The sequence below is a fragment of the Onychomys torridus genome, chromosome 4 (genome assembly GCF_903995425.1).
Source record: "Onychomys torridus chromosome 4, mOncTor1.1, whole genome shotgun sequence".
NCBI lineage: Eukaryota > Metazoa > Chordata > Mammalia > Rodentia > Cricetidae > Onychomys > Onychomys torridus.
In genome coordinates this window covers 101,201,169-101,224,655 of record NC_050446.1, presented here as the reverse complement: position 1 = coordinate 101,224,655, position 23,487 = coordinate 101,201,169, and the positions used below count along the sequence as shown (strand labels likewise).

Genomic DNA, 23,487 nt, shown 5'->3' with positions numbered 1-23,487 from the left:
AGCGATCACTGGTAACCAACGCAGACCGACTCGATAGCAAAAGAGATAGGCGTGCGCGGCTGTGGGAGCTATTTGTGGCGAACCCAGGGGTTTTGACATTAAAGCGGAACAAGTTCTCACTGGCGGAGGCAGGGGAAGCCAAAGCCGGCAGCACCGGCCGGCGGCGGGGCGGGGCGGGGCGGGGCTTCGGGGTGGGCCGCAGTGAGCACGCCCTTCACGTGACGCGCCCTCCGCGCGACGCACTCGACGCGGCCGTCACGTGGCTGCCTCGGCCCGTCTCCGGCGGAGGCGGGCGCGGGCGCGTCCCTGTGGCCAGTCACCCGGCGGAGCTGGTCGCACAATTATGAAAGACTCGACTTCTGCTGCTAGCGCCGGAGCTGAGTTAGTTCTGAGAAGGTTTCCCGGGGCTGTCCTTGTTCGGTGGCCCGTGCCACCGCCTCCGGAGACGCTTTCCGATAGATGGCTGCAGGCCGCGGAGGAGGAGGAGGAGCCGCTGCCCTTCCGGAGTCCGCCCCGTGAGGAGAATGGTATGGAGCCGGGCCTGGCGCGGGCGGGCCTCGCGGGAGCCTGCGCGGCGCTCCGGGAAGCTCTGCGGCCCTCCCGGGCGCCGTCGCTAGCAGAGGAGCCGCCGAGTTGACACGGCAGAGGGAGGGAGGGTTGGCGTGTTAACGGAAAGGGGAAGGGAGCGGGTTCCGAGCTGTGACTTGTTGGCTGTGCCGCAAAGCGCTCTACAGGTACATTCTCTCTCTCTCTCTCTCTCTCTCTCTCTCTCTCTCTGTATATATATATGTATATACATATATGTATATGTAGCTACAGATAGATAGATAGATAGATAGCCAGCCGAACCGGAGTGATTTTGATGGTGCAGACGGTGATGTGGCTCGGGGTTTTCTTTAGCAAGAGTGAAGGGACAGGGAAGGGACAATTCCTGGGAGGCTGAGTAGGTGCGTTGCCAGGTCTGCGTCGAACTGGCTCATCTGTTGTCCCAGACAGTTAGAAGCAAAGGTGCAGACAGGAGGGAGTCGGTGCGTTGCGGTGTTGGGTAGAGCTTTTGTTGTGGCTAAGGCCAAGAACCGGATTTGGAGATTTCTTACAAAGAAAGCCATTTAGATCAAGGACCTGAGCAGGGAAGGCATTCCTGGTCAGTAGTTTCACTTGATAGGCTTTATGCAAACTGGTCTCCCTTTGGCGAAGCCTGACAGGCTTAGTTTTCTTTCTTTCTTTTCTTTATTTTTGAGACAAGGTATCGTTATGTAGCCCTGGCTGGCCTGGAACTCACTATGTAGACTAAGTTGGCCTTTAAACACAGAGATCCGCTTACCTCTCTGCCTCTTGAGTGCTGTGATTAAAGACCACACCAGGCTAGGTTTAGAAGTGCCTTACCAAACTTAAATCAGGGTTTTACTTATAAAGTACTGTGAGTTAAACTTTGAATAAGTAATGCATTTTCCACCTTCTTTTGTAATGTGTCAGTGAAGACGAATTTTCTGTTTGTTTGACCTCAAATCCTGAGACTGCCAGTGAGTTCCTTATCTTTCTGCCTTGATCTCCTGAACACTGGGATTACAGTTTTCTGTCACCATCCCTGGTTTTTCCTATTTGCTGAAAGGAAAGTTCAAATCCTCCGCTAAATCATTTCGTTTTAAGTACTATAGTGGCTTTGATGTAAAGGACTGTACTGGCGGGTGAATTGAATCGAAGGGCCTTGCAGGTCGTTAAATACTGAACATATCTAGTTTTTCATTTTAGATGCTAAACAGCATAAATTTGAACATACTGACTCAATATTTAAAAAAAATACTTTCATTAACAGATGAAATTGCCCCCAAAATTACTTTGTAAGTAATCCACCATATATGGCGAATATTAATAGTATGAACATAATATTGTTTGGACATGGATAAACTTGTTGAGAGAACAATCTCACTTTAAAATTTGAAATTGAGTCCTTTGTTTTGTTTTTGTTTTTCGGGACAGGATTTCTTTGTGTAACCCCTTGCCATCCTGGAACTTGCTCAGGCTCGGTCAGGCTGGCTTTGAACTCAAAATCTCCTCCTGCTACTGCCTCTGGAGTGGGGATCAAAGGTGTGGCCACCACTACTCCGCTGAAATTGTGTCTTAATTTTCTTATTTATTTATTTGTTTGTTTGTTTGTTTTTTCGAGACAGGGTTTCTCTGTGTAGCTTTGCGCCTTTCCTGGAACTCACTTGGTAGCCCAGGCTGGCCTTGAACTCACAAAGATCTGCTTGCCTCTACTTCCCCTGTGCTGGGATTACAGGTGTGCGCCACCAACACCCGGCCAATTTTCTTATTTTTTTTAAATACTGCTTAAATCCTGACTTCTATTGAATTGAATGGTTAACATTACAATATGCAGTTGAGTTATAGTGAAACTTTAGGATAACTTAAAATATGGATTTTGTTTTTGTTTTAAGACAGGGTTTCTCTGTGTAGCCCTGATTGTCAGTAGACCAGGCTAGCCTCCAACTCAGATCCTGGGTGCGGGATCAAAGGCTTATACCACCTCACCTGGCTAAAAGGTGGGTTCTTGCCGGGTGGTGTTGGCACACATCTGTAATCCCAGCACTCGGGAGGCAGAGCCAGGCGGAACTCTGTGAGTTCAAGGCCAGCCTGGGCTACAGAGCAAGATCCAGGAAAGGCACAAAGCTACACAGAGAAACCCTGTCTCAAAAAACCAGAAAAAAAAAAGAAAAAAAAAAAAAAAGACAATTTTAGGGGCTGGAGAGATGGCTCAAAGATTAAGAGCACTGACTGCTCTTCCAGAGGTCCTGAGTTCAATTCCCAGCAACCACATGGTGGCTCACAACCATCTGTAATGAGATCTGGCTCCCTCTTCTGTATACATAATAAATAAATTTTTTTTAAAAAAGGTAGGTTCTTTATTCAATAATTCATTTTCCTCACCATTTAGGTTAATCTGGCCAAAAAAAGTAACAAGATTACCTCCCCACCCCCAAAATTCAACTGTCTGGAGTAGTTGTGCGTGTCTTTAGTCCCAGAGTATCCTTAGTCCCAGAGTCAGAGGCAGGTAGATATATGAGTTCTAGCCAGCCAAGGCTTCGTAGTAAGTTCCTGTCTCATAAACACCCCCCCCCCCCATATACACATAAAACCCTACAACAAAATTCTCTGTCGTAGCTACAGGAAACTTTTGTCTTACTATTTGATAGTCAGGTGTTTATTTAGTTGTGTAGTCCAAGTACTGTGACACATGGGAGTGACAAAGATAGGCCAGGCCAGTCTACTTTGTTTTGTTTTCTTTTTAAGATTCACTTTTACTATTTTAAATTAGGTATAGATGTGTATCTTCTTGTGGGTATGTACACCTGAGTGCTGGTGCCCACAGAGGCCAGAGGTGTTGGATTCCCTGGAGTTGGCATTATAGACCACTGTGAGCCACCTGACTTGGGTGCTGGGAACCCAGTTTGGATCCTGTTTGGGAGAGCAGCAAGTGCTCTTTACTGCTGAATCATCTCTCTAGTCTCTTTTATTTGTTTGTTTGCATTAATGGGACTAGACCCCAAAGTCTCCAGTGAGCTAGGCAATTGCTTCAACACAATTGCATCTCTTGCCCTATAGACAAATCTACCTTTAAACAGCTCACATTGTACTAGTTATGAAATAATCTACTTGTCCAATTAAAGATATATTACTTCATGAAACAAACATTTATTGTCTCTTATGATAATAACCTTCAAGGGCAATATAAGTATGAATAACATAAAAGGAGAGTTTATAATACGATTGCTTAGATTACTGTGATATATGTAGATAGGACTGCCCAAGAGAGAAAAGTTTATTTTGATTAGGCTTGTAAAGGAAATAATGATTGAAGTAAAGAATAGGAATAGAGATGGTGGGCTGGAGAGATATCTCATAGGTTAAAAGCACTGCTTGTTCTTCCAGAAGACTGGGGTTTGATTCCCAGCACTCATGTGGTGGCTCACAGTCATCTGTAACTCCACTTACAGAGGAATCCAGTGCTCTTTTCTGAGCTCCACAGGCACTGCATGCATGCGATGCATATACATACGTGGAGTCAGAATACCCATACACATAAAAATAAAGGCTGAAAAGAAACACAGAAGATAGGAATTGGTATGGAGAGATGGCTTAGTGGCTGAGGGCTAGAGAAGACTGGAGTTTGGTGCCTCGTACCCATATCCAGTGGCTTATAACCACTGGTGATTCTAGCACCAGGAGATGCAAGACTGTCTTCTGGTCTCATGGGCACCTGCATATACATGACTTTCTCTCTCTCTCTCTGTCTCTCTGTCTCTCTCTCTCTCACACACATACAGACAGAAACACACACACGTAAAAAGAAAAATAAGTCTTTAAAAAGAATAGGAATTAACCTGGAATAGATGAGTTTCTGAATTGGTAATTTTAGTGCAAGGGAACTAATCTCTAGAAGAGAAGGGCATCCTTTTCTAACACTATTGTACAAAATTAGACATGATTTGAATGAGTACAGTGTGGCAAGATTAGGCAATCATGGTGGGAATGTTATAAAGATAAGCAGCAGATTTCTGAAGTTAACATGTCTTGTATTGGAGTTTGCATTCCCCTGGAGGTGTTGGAAGTCTACAGAAGGCAACACTACATGGTGAATTGGTGTGTCATTAAATTGAGAGCAACTCATAATACTCTGTTATAGACCATGGAGATGGCTCATTAGGTAAAGGTGGAAAAAAGTTTAAAATATTTAAAAATTAAAGAATTAGGTCACTTGAGTGCAGTAATATTTCTAAATGTTTTTTTATAAACAGCCGTAAAATGAAGCCATCTTGCATTTGGTCATTGTTTAAAATGTGCAGGTATAATGGCTGAAAGCAGTACTTAAAATGTAAGATAGAAGTGCTTATAACTGGGTACATAGTTCACTGGCAGATTGAATGCATACCTAGTATGTGTGATGCCTTGGTTCAACTTCTAGTATTAGGGATGGATAAATAAAAGTTTTGAAGTGGTTTACCAAAGTAAGCACTTGCAAAGCTGATGTTAGAGATATTCTGACACAATACCCTTATATTTTTGTTCAGTATTTGAACACTGGATTACATACTTCCATCTTAAGGAAAAAAAAAAGATTGACCGGTGGATTTGTTACCAGCCTTAGTTTAAAATTTCCCTTAACTCATTCACATAATAGTTTTAGTTGTAGTCATTAATGATTTTTGCTATTGATAATTATTTAATCTTGATTCCTTTTCTTTCTTTTTGGGGAACTTTCAGCACTGAGTATGTTGCATGTGTGCGTGTGTGCTTATCCATATCTGTCTGTATGTATATGTACATGTGTGCAAGTGCCTGCAAAGGTATAACTAATTACCCTGGTCTTGTAAACCAAAAATGGACTGAATTAAATTATGACCCATACCATAATTACCAAAATGCCATCTGTAACTATTAACATTTTACTAGCATTTATCTTCTCCCTACTATTTTCCCCCTGAAGCTGGAGTTACAGGTGGTTGTGAGCTATTTGATGGGGGTATTGGGAATCAGTTTTTGATCATCTGGAAGAGCAGTATGTACTCTTTACTGTTGAGCCATCCCTCCGGTCCCAGGTGTCACTTTTTTTTTTTTTTTTAAATGGAGTCTTACTAACTGGCAGACCTGGAAATTGCTGTGTAGACCAGACTGGCTTTGAACTCATAGAGATCCATCTGCTTCTGCTTCCCAGTTGCTAGGATTAAAAGGCTGCACCACTATGCTTGGCTCAATGTGTCACTTTTAAATGATATTTTGTAGCTATTAAACTAGTTTGGATGGTTCATGTATACAAATGAATTGGAGAATTGAACCTTTCAGTTTATTTTTAAAAGTTACTGATTCTAATTTGAAGTGGATTATTGGTCCTCTGGTTCAGTTCCATTTATATTCAGAAAATGGTTATCTAGCTAACATTTTTGGTTAGTATGCTCAGTTTCCTGAGATTTAGAATTTTTAGAACCTATTAAGTCTTTCTGTGTGAAGGTGAGCTGTTCTTCAACTTTGGTAGACTTGGCCCTTACTGAGCATCTTTATCAGATTACAATAATTTTTCTCTCTCTCTTTTTAAGAATGGGTCTGGCTGTTTTGCCCAGGCTGATTTCTACCTCCTGGGCCTAAGGGATCCTTGTGCCTCCACCTCCTGAATAACTGTAACTGGATGCTGCTCCACCTAGTCTAATGTCACAGTCTGCTATCATTATAACTTCTAAAGGTAGATGGTCATTTTCCTCTACTTGACGTCAGGAGCTGTGCTAGGATTAACGTCTGTGAAGCACTTTTCTCTCTCCTACCATTATTTAAACACACTAGTAACCTGATACCTCAACTATCCAGACTCCCGAGTGCTGGAAGCCTAAGCCTTTCTTTCACTCTTGTGGGAATTAAAGACTCCTAAGCCAGGTCATATTGAGAATTTAGCAACCTTGACAAGCTCACATATCATAAAAGTGTGCACAAAGTGAAATTTAACAAGTGTGGTTACCCATTTTCTTCTGACAATTTGTTAGTGTGCCAGAAGTGATAGAAGAAAAGGTGGCCAAGAAGCTGTTACTATGAGGAGAAACACTTTTTTATTTGAGAAAGAGAGCTTCACCTTACCTTTTAACATGTGAATCAAGTCTCTGTAATGTTTAAGAATATAATTTACTATAGCAGACACAGGATATTGTATGTATATAATAGGCTTGAAACAAAATTTGATAGATTACCTAGTAGATGTTAGCATTTAGATGTGGCTATTGTCCTGAATGTTTTACATATGTCACTTATAAGCACTCAGGAAAACTATGAATAAACACTTACTTCTCTGTTAATTACGTAAGAAGATAAGCACAGTTAATTATTAAAGATTTCCAAATTACTGAATGGTAGAAAAGGTGTTGATCTGCCTGGGAGTGGAGCTTGGTTTTTGTTTTTGTTTTTGTTTTGTTTGAGATAAGATTTCTCTGTGTAGCTTTGCTCCTTTCCTGGGACTCACTTTGGAGACTAGGCTGGCCTTGTACTCACAGAGATCCTCCTGCCTCTGCCTCCCAAGTGCTGGGATTAAAGAGGTACACCACCACCAATCTTTGTTTTTAAAAAGTAAAATTGTAAATTCCACTCCCTTCCACGCCCCCCCCCCCCCCCCAGCATTTCTCTGTGTAGTTCTGGCTGTTCTGGAACTCACTCTGTAGACCAGGCTGGCCTCGGACTCAGAGATCCACCTGCCCCTGCCTCTGTAGTGCTGGGATTAAAGTGGCAGGTATATTTGTTTATTATACCATAATTTCTTCCAGTGACATGAAACTTAGTAGAATTTATTGTTAAGCTCCTTACATGGAGACAGGTTACATGTAACTCAGTTTTATTCATTTTACTTTGACATAGTACAGAATTAAACTATGTGAGGGATTCTTAGTAGACTGGAAAAGTCATCTACTAAGGACTGAAAAACATGTATGTATCAATAAGGAGCTATGAAAATACTCAGAAATAGACCATGTGTTAATACCACTTGCTTATAGTATAAAATCCAGGCTTTCTAGTAGTTAATGCCCCAGTACTTATTTAGGTTTCCCCTATTCAGGATAATTTTTGTTTTATATCCAGATACTATGATTGACTATTGGTGGGTGTGTACATTTATTTGATGTATCTGCTGTTTTGTTAGGAAAAAAGTCACTTTATTAAGAGAAGTTACCTCTAAGCATCTACTTTGAATGAGCATGTGTAGCCAGAGGTTTCTCCTGACGAATCTCTCCCACCCGTAGTTCCTTAGCCACTTATAAAAGAATTACTCAAAGGCTTATATTATTTACAAACTCTATGACTCAGGCTTCTTGCTAACTAGCTCTTTCACCTTAAATTAACCCATTTCTATTCATCTATATGTTGCCACATGGCCATGGCATTACCAATCTTTTGGCATCTTGTTGCTCCTTGGGCGGCAGGCTGGCATCTCTCCTAACTCCACCCTTCTTTGTCTCTGTCTTCAGTTTGAATGTACCACCTAACCTTATTCTGCCTTGCCATTGAACAGCTTTATAAGTAACCAATGAGAGCAACACATATTCACAGGGAACAGAAAGACATCCCACAGCAGACATATTTCCATATCTTAGGCATTTGAACACTTGGTCCCCAGTTGGTGGTGCTGTTTGGGGAGGTTTAGATGGTACAATCTTGCTGAAGAAAGTATATCATTGGGGGTGGGCTTTGAGATTAAAAAGTCTAGTCTACTTCCAGTTCTTGCTCTGCTTCATATTTATGGTAAAAGGTGTTAGTTTCCTGTTCCTGCCACTTTCCCACAATGATGAACTCTTATCCCTCTGAAACTGTAAGCCCCAATGAAGTCTTTATAAGTTGCCTTGCTCATGGGGTTTTATCACAGCCACAGGAAAGTAACTGAGCACACAGTATTCACCATTAATTAGTGAGCTGTCCCTTTAGTCCAGCAGTTCTCAACCAGTGAGTTTCGACCTCCAAAAATATTTACATTACGATCCATAACAGTAGCAAAATTAGAGTTATGAAGTAGTAATGAAAATAATTTTATGGTTAGGGGTCACCACAACATAAAGAACTGTATTAAAGGGTTGCAGCATTAGGAAAGTTGAGAACCACTGTTCTAGCTTCTTTGTGGTTTTTAATTTTCTTTAAGTATTTATATGTGACACCCCTCTCATCTTCCCCACCCATATTGTGATCCAGGGCCTGCTTGGATTTACTTGGAGCTACACTGTTGGAATGTGTCTGGCTCAGAACCATGACATTTTAAACCTAGTTAAACTACTTGAAAGCCAGGAAGAAACCCTTTAGTTCCTGATGCCTACCCAGTGCTGCATTCTGGACTCACTTATTCCGATTCTTGTGGATCCTGCCTCATTTACTGACTCATCCCAAAGCCTTTGAGTTCCTCTTCAGTCTCAGATTTGTGTTGCCTCAGCCAACCCAGGGCCAAAAGAGTCGCCCTTCATGTTTTCAGCAAGCTCACTTCTTCCCATACTCTCCTTCCGGCTACTTGGGAGGGCATAAGACTGAAATTTTGATGCTAGATTAGCAAACAGAACCTTTAATTGTTGCCCACCCATCCTTTGGGATTTTTACTACCTATTATCAGGAAAATTGCTGAGTTTCAATATCTGATCAGCTATAAGCAATGTTGCTAATTTCACTGCCTAGCTAGCAGTTTCGAGGGTGTTTGTTAGACCTTTTTTTTTCCCACTAAATTTTACTTTAAGGTAACTAAAATTAATATATCAAAAGTTACATAATATATGTGAATGTATGTATTATAGTTAGGGTTTTTATTGACTGAAAGCACATGGAATCTAAAAAGTCAAAACTAAGCAGAATACAGAACAGCGGTTACCAGGAGTAGGATGGTAGAGTGTCAGGATAAAGACTGAAAGCCCTTTCCCACCTGGTCTTCATATGGAAGAATGATGCTCCAGAAGAGCCTGTAGGGTAGGTGAGAGGTAGGTGCTTTCTAAAGGGCCATATACTCTGTGCGGCTCAGCACTTTGGGGGCTTTTCCCCTCAGATCACTTGCCCACTCCCATTCTCAGGATGCTTTCCCTTTCTGAAACTCTATTTTTTTGTTTGTTTGTTTTTGGTTTTTGGTTTTTCTGGGTCTTGCTCTGTAGACCAGGCTGGCCTCAAATTCAGAGATCTGCCTGCCTGGGATCTGCCTCTCAAGTGCTGGGATTAAAGGTATGCGCCGCCACCACCACCTGGCTCTATTCCTATTTCTAATCATGTGTCACGGGTCCAGTTCTTTGCTGTGGGGTGTAAGAACCTAAATACTTAGGCAGGAACCTTTAGACTCAGATCCACACCTATAACATTGGGAGAGAATTGGGCAATAATGTTTAAAGTGTTTAAATTTATACTCATAAGAGGAATACAATCTGGAAATCTAATTGACGACATGATGAATAATGTTTTGTATAGTTGAAATCTGCTGAAAGTATATTTGGATAATAGATGCATTAGTTTAACTACAGTTGCTTCACAGTTTCAGATTGCATACCTTGAAGATACATGACTTTTCTTAATGTTTTGTTTTGAAACTGGGCTGGCTTACAACCCAGTTACTTTGGAACTCTTTGTAGTCCAGACTGACCTCAAACCCCTAATCCTCCTGCCTCCACCTTCTAAATGTTGGAATCACAGGCAGTGCCACTACACCTAGATAATTCACACAGTTCTTTTTTCTTAACTTTCTTTTGTTGTTGTTTTTGTTTTTTTGAGATAGGGTTTCTCTGTGTAACAGTCATGGCTGTCCTAGAAACATACAGTTCTTATTCGTCAGTTATACATCAATAAAGATATAAATTTTTTCAGAGGCTGGAGAGATGGCTCAGAGGTTAAGAGCACTAGCTGTTCTTCCAGAGGACCCGGGTTCAGTTCCCAGCACCCATATGACAGCTCACAACTGTCTTTAATTCCAGGCCCAGGGGATCTGACACCTTCATACCAATGCACATAAAATAAAGTTAAATAAATTATTTTTTTAAAAAAGAAAGAAGCCCGGCGGTGGTGGCACATGCCTTTAATCCTAGCACTTGGGAGGCAGAGGCAGGCGGATTTCTGTGAGTTCAAGGCCAGCCTGAACTACAGAGTGAGTTCCAGGAAAGGCACAAAGCTACACAAGAGAAACCCTGTCTAGAAAAACCAAAAAAAAAAAAAAAAAGTTAAAAAGAAAAAGAAATTTTTTCTCTCCCTCTAAGAGCAAAAAAGCAGTATTAGATTTGTCTGCTCTATGGTTGACCTAAGAACTCTCACCAGAGAGGAACAGTTGATGCTGACTTGTTGATAATCTGTGGTCTTTTTTTTTTTAAATTTAATTTATTTATTATGCATACAATGTTCTGCCTGCATCCCTGCAGGCCAGAAGAGGGCATCAGATTTCATTACAGATGGTTGTAAACCATCATGTGACTGCTGGGAATTGAACTCAGGACCTCTGGAAGAACAGTCAGTGCTCTTTACCTCTGAGCCTTCTCTCCAGCCCCCTGTGGTCTTTTTAAAAAGAAATTATTTGATTTTTATCATTTTGTGTGTATGGGTGTTTTGCCTGCATCTATGTTTGTGTACCATGTGTAAGCAATGATAGTTGAGGCTAGAAAGGCCCTCAGACTCACTAGACTTGGACTTTTGGGTGGTTGTGAGCCACAGTATGAGTGCTGGGAATGGAACTCAGGTCCTCTGGAAGAACAGCTAGTGCTCTTAACCAATGATCCATTTCTCCAGCACCATCTGTGACTTTCTTAAGTCCTTATCTTTTGTTGAGTCTAGGAAGATTCCTTGGAAGATGTAGTAGATACTTGTCTGCAACATAGGGAAGAAGGGGTATTTGGATTTACAGTTCAGAGGGATAGAGTTTCTTTTCTTTTCTTTTTTTTTTTTTTTTTTTGGTTTTTCGAGACAGGGTTTCTCTGCAGCTTTGCGCCTTTTTCCTGGAACTCACTTGGTAGTCCAAGCTGGCCTTGAACTCACAGAGATCCACCTGGCTCTGCCTCCTGAGTGCTAGGATTAAAGGCGTGCGCCACCAACGGCTGGAGGGATAGAGTTTCTATCATGGTGGGGAAGGCCGACAGCAGGTGTATGAGTCATACATGACAGTCAGGAAGCAGAGAGATCAAATTTCATCTGCACAGAGCAAAGAAGAATGAGTTGGGCAATCTTATAAAACCTTAAAGCCTGCCCCCAGTGATTATTTTCTTCAGCAAGATTCCACCAAAGGTTACATAAAATCCCCAAACAATACCACCAGCTGGCTTCCAAGTATTTAAATACATGAGTCTGTGAGGGACATTTCTTATTCAAGCTACCACCGTAAGTTTTTGTACTCCCATGACATTATTATATATTATTATATAAAGCAATTATTTACATACTTTATTGTTTTGGAGCAAGATCTTGCTCTGTAGCTCAGGTTGGCCTTGAATTCACTATAGCCCAAGCTGGCTTTAAACTAGTATGTTGTGGGATAGTTATATGTTGTGTGAAGGTACATTGCTGTGATTGATGTAATAAAAAGCTGAATGGTCAATAGCTAGGCAGGAGGTATAGGCAGGACTTCCAGGCAGAGAAAGGAAGTAGGAGGAAATAATCTGGTGCAGGGGAGAAGCCAACCAGTCACTGAATGAGTCATATACACACAATGGGATAGAGGAAAAAGCCACACAATAGACTGTAGATTAATAAAAATGATTAAGTTAATAAGAGCTAGTGGAACAAGCCTAAGCTAAGGTCAAGCCTTCATAATTAATAAGTCTCCATGTCATTATTTGTCAGTTGGCAACCCAAAGAAAAATCTGACTATACTAGTGAGCCTTCTGCCTTAGCATCCTAAGTGCTAGATTACATGTGTGTACTACTATTCATGGCTCTATAAAGTAAATTATAAACAACTATCTTCAGGTATCTTGCATACAAAACTGTAGTTGGAAGTTTTCCTGTGTCCTGGCCAGTGGTCAGGACAGATTTCTCCCACTCACATCCGCTAAGTAAACACACAGAGGCTTGTATTAATTATAATTGCTCGGCCATTAGCTCGGGCTTTTTTACTTTATATATGATAGGACAGTTATCAAGCAGGAATTACAGTTATAATATCTAGTTTATTTGTATTTGACAAAATTAAAAAAAATAATTCTTTTTTTCCCCCACTTGGTTGCCTTATTAGCTTTATTGAGATGGTGTGGAATGAAACTTAAAGCATTAGGGGTGTGCTTGTGAGTGGAGGACCAAACCCAGGGCCTTGTGCTTGCTAGGCAAGCACTCTGCCACTGAGCTAAATCTCCAACCCTATCTTTTTGAACCATTCTTGCATGTTTGGTGTTCTCACTGATACTTTATTTTACCGTGTTTATAGTGCTGTGGATTGAACCTAGGGCCAACTCCAACCCAGCTTGGAGTTTTAGTTGATAGTATGTAACACGAATATTTTTTTAAATTAATTAATTAATTAAATTTTCTATTATTAGCTTGATACAGCATAAATTCTTATCTTAATAGTGAAATGTTTCATTGAGGCTTGCTCAGTAATTGAGTAAAACCAAAACTTATTATAAGCCACAATCATCTTAGGGTCTCCCCTGCTATTTATATAGCCTCCATGGTTCTGTGGATTGCAATCTGATTCTTCTTTGCTTTATATCTAGAATCCACTTGTGAGTGAGTACATACCATGTTTGTCCTTCTGGGTTTGGGTTACCTCACTCAGGATGATATTTTCTAGTTCCATCCATTTGCCTGCAAATTTCATGGTGTCTTTGTTTTTCTCTGCTGAGTAGTACTCCATTGTGTATATATGCCACATTTTCTTAATCCATTCTTCAGTTGACGGGCATCTAGGTTGTTTCCAGGTTCTGGCTATTACAAATAGTGCTGCTATGAACATAGTTGAGCATGTATCTTTGTGGTATCATTGAACATTCCTTGGGTATATGCCCAAGAGTGGTATGGCTGGGTCTTGAGGTAGTTCGATTCCCAATTTTCTGAGAAACTGCCATTTTGATTTCCACAGTGGTTGTACAAGTTTGCATTCCCACCAACAGTGGAGGAGAGTGTTCCCCTTGCTCCACATCCTCTCCAACATAGACTGTTATTAGTGTTTTGATCATAGCCATTCTGAGAGGTGTTAGGCGGTATCTCAGAGTGGTTTTGATGTGCATTTCTCTGATTAAGGATGTTGAGCTTTTTTTTTTTTTTCATAGCTGAGGACTGAACTCAACCCCGAGCATTTTTTTTAATGTCTTTCAGCCATTTGTGATTCTTCTTTTGTGAATTCTCTGTTTAGCTCTTTAGCCCATTTTTTAATTAGATTGTTCAGTATTTTGATGTCTAGTTTCTTGAGTTCTTTATATACTTTGGTGATCAGTCCTCTGTCAGATGTGGGCTTGGTGAAGATATTTTCCCATTCTGTAGGCTGTCTTTTTGTCTTATTGACCATGTCTTTTTGCAGGACCTCCTGCCCAGGGACAGACAGGACTGGCCCCAGTGTGGTGGGCTCTTCTCAGTCATTAGTAACCACAGACTTAATCTATAGTCCATATGAGGGAAGCATTTTAGGTGTAGATTTCTTTTTATAACTTTGCTTGGCTTCTGGTCTTGATGACATTTGTAATCTCCACAGTAGAGAGCTGTATTTATTTCAGTCATTACAGTATTGAGAGAATTAATTTGCCATTTGCTAATACAGGCAAAACTGCATGAAGAATGAGTGTTTGCATGAAGGTTCAATTTTAAGTTTGAGGTGCATTTTAGGTATCAAAAGAGCTGAATGTCAGGCAGTTGATATATGACATAAGAGTTTAAGTGAAAGATTTGGATTGAAATACCATTTTTTGTTTGAGATCTCTATATAGACCAGGCTGTTCTTGAACTCACTCTCAAATGCTGGGATCAAAAAGATGTGCGCAACCACACCTGGCCTGCAATTTTTTTTCCAGTGTTGGGATGGACCTTAAAAATGAAGAGTGGACCATGTAGTAGTAATAGTTAGTAATGATCTACTTTATTAAGTGCTTCTCTTTTATAAGTGAGAACACAGTCTGAGAAGTGACCTGGGGATCTAAAGAATGTCAGTTGGTGGTCTGTCAGACGTATTTCAGAGATGGGTGTATTGGTGCATGCCTTTAATCCCAACATTCTAAAGTCAAAGGCAGCTGGATCTCTTTGAGTTGGAGGCCAGTTTGATCTTTATAGTTCCAGGCCAACCAGAGTTACATAGGGAGACTCTGTTTCAATAACAATGAAACTTACATAAGGAAAGTTGGCTTGAGAAACCTGACTATATACAGTAGATTCTAGAAAGTATTGGAGGAGATGAAGAGAGTAAAACCAACACTTTGTTCTAGTGCCCCTTGTGGTATCAAGTAGAGGCAGAAACATGAACTGTTCAGCTTGAGAGAAAAGTGGAGTAAAGAAAAGGTTTGTATTTTGTCTTTAAAGAGTTGGAGATCATATGCTGCATCCTGATGAGAATGAGCCAGTTAGTATAAGGGAAAAAAACCTAGAGAATTGGTGAAGAATGTCTGAATGGGACATTCTGGGATCCAGGGCCAGTGGTTGGCGTTGAGTGGGAACATAGTTGTCACGTAGGGAAAAGTGACTGTGTTGATACAGTAGGAAGGTAATCCTGTTTTGTTTTGGGTTCTTTTGTTTGTTTTTACTGAGACTGGGTCTGACTTTGTAGCCCAGGCTGGTCACAAATGCATAATGCTCCTCTGGCCTCTTTCTAGGGATCAAACTCAAGTTACTAGGTTTGTCCTGCACTACTTCTGCCGTCTGAGCCAACTTGCCAGCTCTAATAGGAGTTAGTTGCGGTTTTGTTCTGCTTGGTTCGAACCCAGGGCCTTGCGCTTGCTAGGCAAGTGCTCTACCACTGAGCTAAATCCCCAGCCCCAGGCTGGCACGTTCTTAATTGTTACTTGATGTAGGAAGGCTCCACCTACTATAGGTTGCGCTTTTCTTAGGCAGATGGACCTAGGCTATGTAAGAAAGATAGGGTTGGGGATTTAGCTCAGTGGTAGAGTGCTTCTGGGTTCAGTCCTCAGCTCAGGGATTGGGGGGGGGGGGGGCGACAAAAAAAAAAAAAAGATAGCCGGGCGCACCTCTAATCCCAGCACTCCAGAGGCAGAGGCAGGAGTATCTCTGTGAGTTTGAGGCCAGCCTGGGCTACAGAGTGAGATCCAGGAAAGGCTCCAAAGCTACAGAGAGACACTCTGTCTCAAAAAACAAAAACAAAAACAAAATAAAACAAAAAAGAAAGAAAGGTAGCTGTGTGAGACTAAATAGTATTTCTCCATGAGCTCTGCTTCAGTTTCTTCCTTGCCTTCCCTCAGTGATGAACTGTTAGTTGGAAGTGTAAGACAAAACAAACCTTTTCCTCCTTGAGTTGTTTTGGGTCGTGGTGTTTATCACCACAACAAGGAAGCAAACTAGAACAGACTGATACATCATTCAAGTCCAAGAACTTTAGATACTTGTGACTTTTGTTTTGATTTTTAAGTATTTTATTGTGATTAAGGGCCAATTTTATCTGTGCTTTGTTAATTACAATGTGATCAGCCAATATGTTCTACAAGTATACATTGTATGAATATTTGTTGATTCATCTTTTATGGATAAGCATATTGTCTTTTTTTTTTTTATGAAATTCCTATGTGCGCTAGAAGAAAGTGAATGGTCTTATGTGGGATGCAGAAATAGGCATGTGTTCACCAGGTTGAACTTGTTAATTGTGTTAAAACTTTTAAAAATACCTTTCCTGAATAGAGAAATGTGATAAACGTATGTAATATAGAATTATTTAATTCTCCTCATTGAATTTTTGTATTTTTAAAAATCTGTTTGATGTAGTTGATCTTACAGAAAAGATCAACACATAAATCTGGTAGATTAAATGTTTGTAATCAGTTAATAACTTGATGTATCTCCATATGGGTACTTAGGAGCTTCCAAGATAGATGAGATTGACTGCTTTCTGAGTGGATCATAGATAACCTCCTTTATTTCTGTTGTTTAACATTTTTTCCTGATATCTTTCCTTTGACTAGAATTTTGCTTTCTGTCTTTTTGTATTGCTGTACCATTAGCCATTTATGTGCCCTTTAGCTTTCTAGAAATACCTGATAGCTTAGGGCTTTTGTTTTCTCTAAATTAAATGTGGCTGTCACTTTTGGCTCTTTTAAATGGTTTAGGATCACATTAATCCCTGTTGAGGCTTACTGTGAGAGTCTCACACTTGGTTTGTTTCCTTTGGCACAGCACTGTTAAATCATGTTGGATTTAAGTGGAATTATTTTAATGATTTAGGTGTGCCACCACTGAGAATAGTATATAGCACACATATTTAGTGGATTAAAACAAAATTAAATACCACACACATTTTTGTGTATGTATTGTGAAATTATTTCCTTAGATTAGCAGGCTGGGAAATTTGTAAACCATCTTTGAACTCTCTGTTTTAGTCCCAGAAATCCTGGATAGAGAGCACTTTGACCAAGAGGGAGTGTGTGTATATTATACCAAGCTCCAAAGACCCTCACAGGTAAGCACACGTTGGTTTCTTCTTGGATCTTCTCGAAACTTAGATGTAAATTTATTGTTACTGCTTAAAGTAAACAAAAGTCACATACATAATAATTTAAGATCACTGTTAATTTTTCTTTTGAGAATGGCAAGGGAGACTAAGCAAGGTACCAGTGTTCTGGAATTTCTTCCTTACACTGTTTAATCTGTCCCTGAATCCTAACTGTCTAAGCTCAGTAGAAGCTACAATAAAGCTCTTGCCACTACCACCCCCGTCCTGAGAACAAAAAGATACTTCAGAATTTGTTTATTGGCATCTTAATATGTATGCTATGTTGATGTTGAAGAATATGAGCTCGGTAGGCACTTCCTCTGCCTTATTTGGAGATCAAACCTAAGGCCTCTCACATATTCCTGTTTATGTATATAGATTAATATTTATTAGAAAAACTGTCACCAGAGAATTATAGGTATCTAATTGCCTTTTTGATCTTTAAAATGGCCTTGAGAGGAAAGGAATTTGACAGTTGAGGATATTATAAATACAGAGAAAGTTGACCTTGTGAAAGAAATATCTAAGAAATAGTCTCAATATAACTAGAGAGATGGCTCAACAGTTAAGAGTGCTCACTGTTATAAGTTATAACTTACAGAAGACCCAAGTTCAATTTCCAACATCTACATCAGGCTGCTCGCAACTGCTTATAACTCCAGCCGCAGAACTGACACACTCGTTTGAACTCTGCTGTCATTCATGAATACATATCCCCCCCACAGTTATATGCATATGCACAGAATTAAAGATAAATAAAATAAAAATGTAAAAGAAACATTCTTGGGCCAGTGAGAGATGGCCCAGTAGGTAAAAGGGCTTTCTGTACAATCCTGATGACTAGGGTTCACACCATTGATAGCTAGCTGTCTTTTGACTTCTGTGTGTATGCCATAGTGTGCACACACACTAGTAATTTTTTTTTTCCTGTTTTTTTTCTTGGAGCTGAGGACTGAACCCAGGGCCTTGCGCTTACTAGGCAAGCACTCTACCACTGAGCTAAATCCCCAGCCCCGTAATATTCTTACTAGGATTTTTTTTTCTGAAGCCTGAAATTAGTAAAAAAAATTAAAAATACAAATCAAAGGTTATTCCATAACTGTATAAGGAAAGAAACATGGCAAGCATTAAAACAGTGGTTCTCAAACTTCTTAATGCTGTGACCCTTTAGTACAGTTCCTCATGTTGTGTGACTCCCAACCATAAAATTAATTTGTTATTACTTCATAACTAATTTTGTTATGAATTGTAATGTAAACATCTGATATGTAGGGTATCTGGTATTTGACCCCCAAAGGGATTACAACCCACATGTTGAGAACTGCTGATTTAAAAGATCTTTGGATCTTCTTGCCCTTTTTTTCCATCAGACCCTGTTCTCTGTCAGATTACCTGCTCTCTAACTTTCACTTCTCTTGGATATGTGATTTCTTTCCTTCCTTCCTTCCTTCCCCCCTTCCTTCCTTCCTTCCTTCCTCTCTTATTTCCTTCCTCTTGTGTAACCCTGCCTAGCTTCAAGCTCAAGGCAATTCTTCTTCAACCAACTTCCAGAGTACTGGGATTATAGGCGTGGGTCACCATACCTAGCTAGGTATATAATTCTTTCAAAATTGCTAAATGATCAGTACCTCTGTTACCAAGGAAGCACTGGGCTTGATCTACACAACCCCCCTCCAACGAAAGATTTTTGTCAATAATACTTTTTGTTGTTGTTTTTGGTGTTTAGGGACTCCTGGTTTGTTTTTTTTTTTTTAATTATTATTTTTATTTTATGCACATTAGTGTATGTATGTCTTTGTGAGCTGCCATGTGGGTGCTGGTGCTGGGAATTGAACCCAGGTCCTTTGGAAGAGCAGTCAGTGCTCTTAACCGCTGAGCCATCTCTCCAGCCTGGACTCCACTAATTTATGTAATGCCAAATGATTTGTAAGAGAGTGAATTATGACTGGCAGCTAATACAAGCAGGTGCTTCATTGAATATTGTCTGGGAGAGTGGATTCTGTTATCTTTAAGAAATAGTGATAAATGGAGAATAGTGTTTTTTTGAGGTGTGCTGTTCTTTTTCTCTTTGTTTTTTCAAGACAGGATTTCTCTGTAGCTCTGGCTGTCCTGGAGCTAGATCTGTAGACCAGGCTGGCCTGCTTCTTCCTCCAAATGCTAAGGTTAAAGGAAAGGAGTGTTTGACTTATCTTGGAGATCATTGCTTCACTCTGTTTGGTTTCTTTTGAGACAGGGTCTTACTGTTTATCCCTCACTGACCTGAGACTTGGCTGTGTAGACTAGGCTGATTTAGAACTTAGAGCCATGCTGCTGCCTCCCATGTGCACCATCACACTAGACTGAAAACTTTTTAAGTGGTACTAGGAATAGAACTCTTAGCCTTGCATGTGCTAGGCAAGGGCTCCACCACTGAGCTATAGCCCAGCTTAGTTCTTTATTCTCATTTGTTGCATTTCTGAGTTCTATGTCTGAAATCATTTAGTAGTACCTAATTGGTGAACATTTAAATTATATTCTGTTTTTCACTTTGATGTTCAAAATACTTATAATGTATTGTGTTACAGTTTTCATTTTTCACATACACTTCAGATGCTTTAGACTGACTTTAGTACATATTTTCAAAATGCTTTTTGGTTGTCAGTGCTGGGGAGTTGAATCCAGGGTTCCATGCTTGTTAGGCTACCACTGAGCTACACAGAGTGTGAGGAATTGGTATTTTTTATTTTGACAAATATTATAAAATTGTCCATAAAAATACAGTTCACAAAATATAGGTCACCAGCAGATGAAAAACTTCTCTATATGTTCATGAAGCTATTCAAATATTTTTAAATCTTTCCTAATTGAATCTGTATATATATTTTTTATTGTCAACTCTGTTAATATTTTTTCCTTTTTTTTTAATGTTAGATTTTTACAAATTGATTTGAAGAAGCTCTTTATATATTGGGGAAACTAACTTGTTTTAAAAGTTTGTGTTTAGATCTTATTAGTTGCAGATTTTTACTACATGTAAATGTAGTTTTATGTAGTTAAATTTGTCATTTTACTGCGTTGTAGTTGCTTAGTTTTATTTCAGAATTAATAATACTTAAATATAAATCTATGCAAATTTAAAAAGGGTCATTTGAATGTATAACCAAGGTGTGCATGATCTATGGTATCACTGAAATTAATTACATAATATAGTTTTCCTTTGTTTCATACTTTTGTATGAATTTAATATAGTTTACTTTAAAATAACTGTTTTTTCATGAAGTAATAATTTACTTTTCTGCATTTTATAGATGTCTTCCAGGATGTCAGATCTGTCAGCAGCTTGTCAGGTACGTTTAGTATGCGTTTCAGAAATTTTGAAAAATAACTGATATATGAGAAACACTCACTAGGTCAGTGGGATAAAATTCACATGTTCTAGAGTAGTGTTAGGTAGCCACTATATCACTTTCTGCTCCTGCCTCAGGCAACCATTTATCACCCTTTGAAAAGATAGGTTAGTTTGCATTTCCTTGAATTTTGTGTGCCTGGAGTCGTGTAAATACATTCATTGTGGTATTTGGCTTATGTCACTGGCAGCATGATTTTGAGTTTCATCCATAGTGTGTCTATTCAAAGTTCATCTCATTCTATAGCTGAATATTATTTCTCTTTTTTTCATTATCATATACCATTATACTTGTTCTAATCCTAGTCTGTGGTAAAAATAAAACAACAAAAAAACCCTAGAATCAAAAAGTCAGACTTTTTATGTTCATTTTAATCCAGTTTTTCAGTAACTTAATTTTTAAATTTGTTTTCTAATTAGCTTACAAATGAGCAGGTTTCTTTGCAGCATTTTCAGACATGTACAGTTCGGGTTATTTACCCCCCACGTCCCTGTTCCCCATGCCCATGTTAGCCCTTCCCTTGCCAGTCTTCCCTCTGTCACTGTCGTATCATAGGGGTTCTGTTACCCTTCCTGCCCCTTTCCAATCACTCTTAATTTTTTGAAAGGTCTCTTTAATTTAATTATATTTCAAGACAGAATTTCCCTGGCTGTCCTGGAACTCACTTTGTAGACCAGGCTTGCCTTCAACTCACATATCTGGCTGCTTCTGCCTCCAGTAGTGCTGGGATTAAAGGTGTGTACCACCATTGCCTGTAGAAAGGGTGCTATATGTTCTTGCTTTTTCTCTTTAGGTGTTTCTGTGGTCGTTTGGTCAAGCAACATGCTTGCTTTACTGCAAGTCTTGCCATGAAATACTCAGATGTGAAATTGGGTGAACATTTTAATCAGGCAATAGAAGAATGGTCTGTGGAAAAGCACACGGAACAGAGCCCAACAGATGCTTACGGAGTCATCAATTTTCAAGGGGGTTCTCATTCCTACAGAGCTAAGGTATGTCACTTATTTGGTTTATTTTTATTTCAATTATCTTATAATATGCATAGCACCAAAACAGAAAGTAAAGTGCAGTGCTTATATTCAAGTGATTTATGTGGGTTGACATCAATGCAGAATTATTGTTTTTTATAGATCAAATCATTTATCATTATAAAAAGTCTTATTTTAATTCTGTTGAAAGAATCTGTGTTTTCTGAAAGGGGAGCTAAACCTTTCTTTCCTTTCCCTTTTAAACTTTTTTTTGGGGGGGGCGGGGCGGGGTTTCGAGACAGGGTTTCTCTGTGTACCTTTGCACCTTTCCCGGAACTCACTCTGTAGCCCAGGCTGGCCTCGAACTCACAGAGATCCGCTTGGCTCTCCCTCCCAAGTGCTGGGATTAAAGGCGAGCACCACCACCGCCCGGCAAACTTTTCTTCAGGTAAAAGACATCATTTTCTAGGCATTGTGCCATGCGCCTGTAACAGTGTTAATTGAGAAAGCCAAGGAGGATCACTTGAGACCACTTTTGGCATCAGTCTATGTAGTATAGGAAAAGTCTGTCTGCTAAACAAAATCAAATCCCCAAAAGTATCTTTTTAGTAGCTTGTATAGATTATTTTTTAAATTAAATCTTTGTATTTGAGGTTAACCATCATAGTATTAGCTATCTGCTTGTCTCCCTATTTTTCCTTATTGCCTTGTCTTATTTTTGTTAGATAATTTTTTTTTGTTACTGGCTTTTATTCATACATTATATGTTCTTTAGTGTGATCTTGTAATAAACAGTTTTTATAACTTGCTCTCTGTTAAAAATTAACCATCTCTCATTTTTACCACTCTACAATGTAAGAACTTTTAGAATATCTGTAACTGCACTATTTCTCTTATGGCTTATGTGCATTTGTTGGCAGGAATTTAAATTCTGTGTATTTAAAAGTTCTGTAGTGTAATTATTAATCATTTACATTGACATTTTATAAACTTTGCATGTCCTTCTTGTCTTAAGAAGAGTAGTGCATATTTATCTCCAAGTTTTCCTATTTAATCCCATAAGTTCTTACTGCTTTTTAGCTGACTGGTTCCTAAAACATGTTCTTTGTCTTAATGTTTCCTACTCTTTATATACTCATAGTTAAACAGGGCAGTAAGTGCTGTTGATGAATTAATTGATAATTGAGTATAAATAAATGGATATCTGTTAATTTGTGTGAGTTATAGTGCTAGTACTATATATCACACAAATTTTTCAAAATTTAAAAGCCATTTGCTATTTTATATTTCTAGAAGTGTAAATATTATCTAATTTATATAAATTTTTTGTTGGTTTTTTTTTTTTTTGTTTTTTGAGAGAGGATTTCTTTGTTTAGGCCTGGCTAGCTTAGAACTCACTCTGTGTAATGAGTCTTTCTCTGTCCTGCCAGCCAGCTCCTAAATAATGACAGGGAGACTTGTATTAATTATGAAAGCTCGGCCTTTAGCTTAGGCTTGTTTCAACTAGCTCTTTTATAACTTAAATTAACCCATTTATATTAATATACATTCTGTCATGTGGTGTTACCTGTCTATCATCTTGTACCTCCTGTTTCCTCTCCATGTCTTCTAATGTGTCTCGTACACCTATAGTCTTCCTCCTCTTTCTTTCCTGAGAAATCTGGCCTATACCTCCTGCCTAGCTATTGTCCATTAGCTTTTTATTACATCAATTACAGCAATATATCTTCACACAGTGTGCAAATAACCCACATTTCCCCTGTTTTGTCTAAATCAAAAGGAAAGGTTTTAACTCTAACATAGTAAAACTATATACAATAAGAACAATTATCAGGTAAGAATTACATTCACAATGTCCAGTCTATTTGTATTTGGAGAAAGTACTGTGTTATCTATCCTATCTTAGTGAGTCTAAAGTTTTATACCTCAACTATCATAACTTGTATTATCATCCTAATAAGTATCTATTTAAACAGCTTAAGTTTTTATGTTTCTCAACCTTATAAACTTTACATCTCTTCGATTCTCAGCTCAA

General features: G+C 39.3%; 1 protein-coding gene across 5 annotated transcripts in view; it reads left to right on the top strand.

The window, feature by feature from the left end:
• The first annotated feature begins 240 nt into the window (after positions 1 to 240).
• The window catches only part of Trpm7 (transient receptor potential cation channel subfamily M member 7), a 90,787-nt gene continuing 67,540 nt past the window's right edge, over positions 241 to 23,487 (top strand). For 3 of the 5 annotated variants that reach the window (XM_036183388.1, XM_036183390.1, XM_036183391.1), the window contains exons 1-4: positions 260 to 527; positions 16,986 to 17,065; positions 20,386 to 20,424; positions 21,278 to 21,476. In XM_036183388.1, coding sequence (XP_036039281.1) covers positions 525 to 527; positions 16,986 to 17,065; positions 20,386 to 20,424; positions 21,278 to 21,476 — 321 coding nt within the window. In that variant the 5' untranslated portion in view covers positions 260 to 524. Of the gene's footprint in view, positions 528 to 16,985; positions 17,066 to 20,385; positions 20,425 to 21,277; positions 21,477 to 23,487 lie in introns of all 5 variants that reach the window. The other 2 variants (XM_036183387.1, XM_036183386.1) reach the window with 1 other exon arrangement.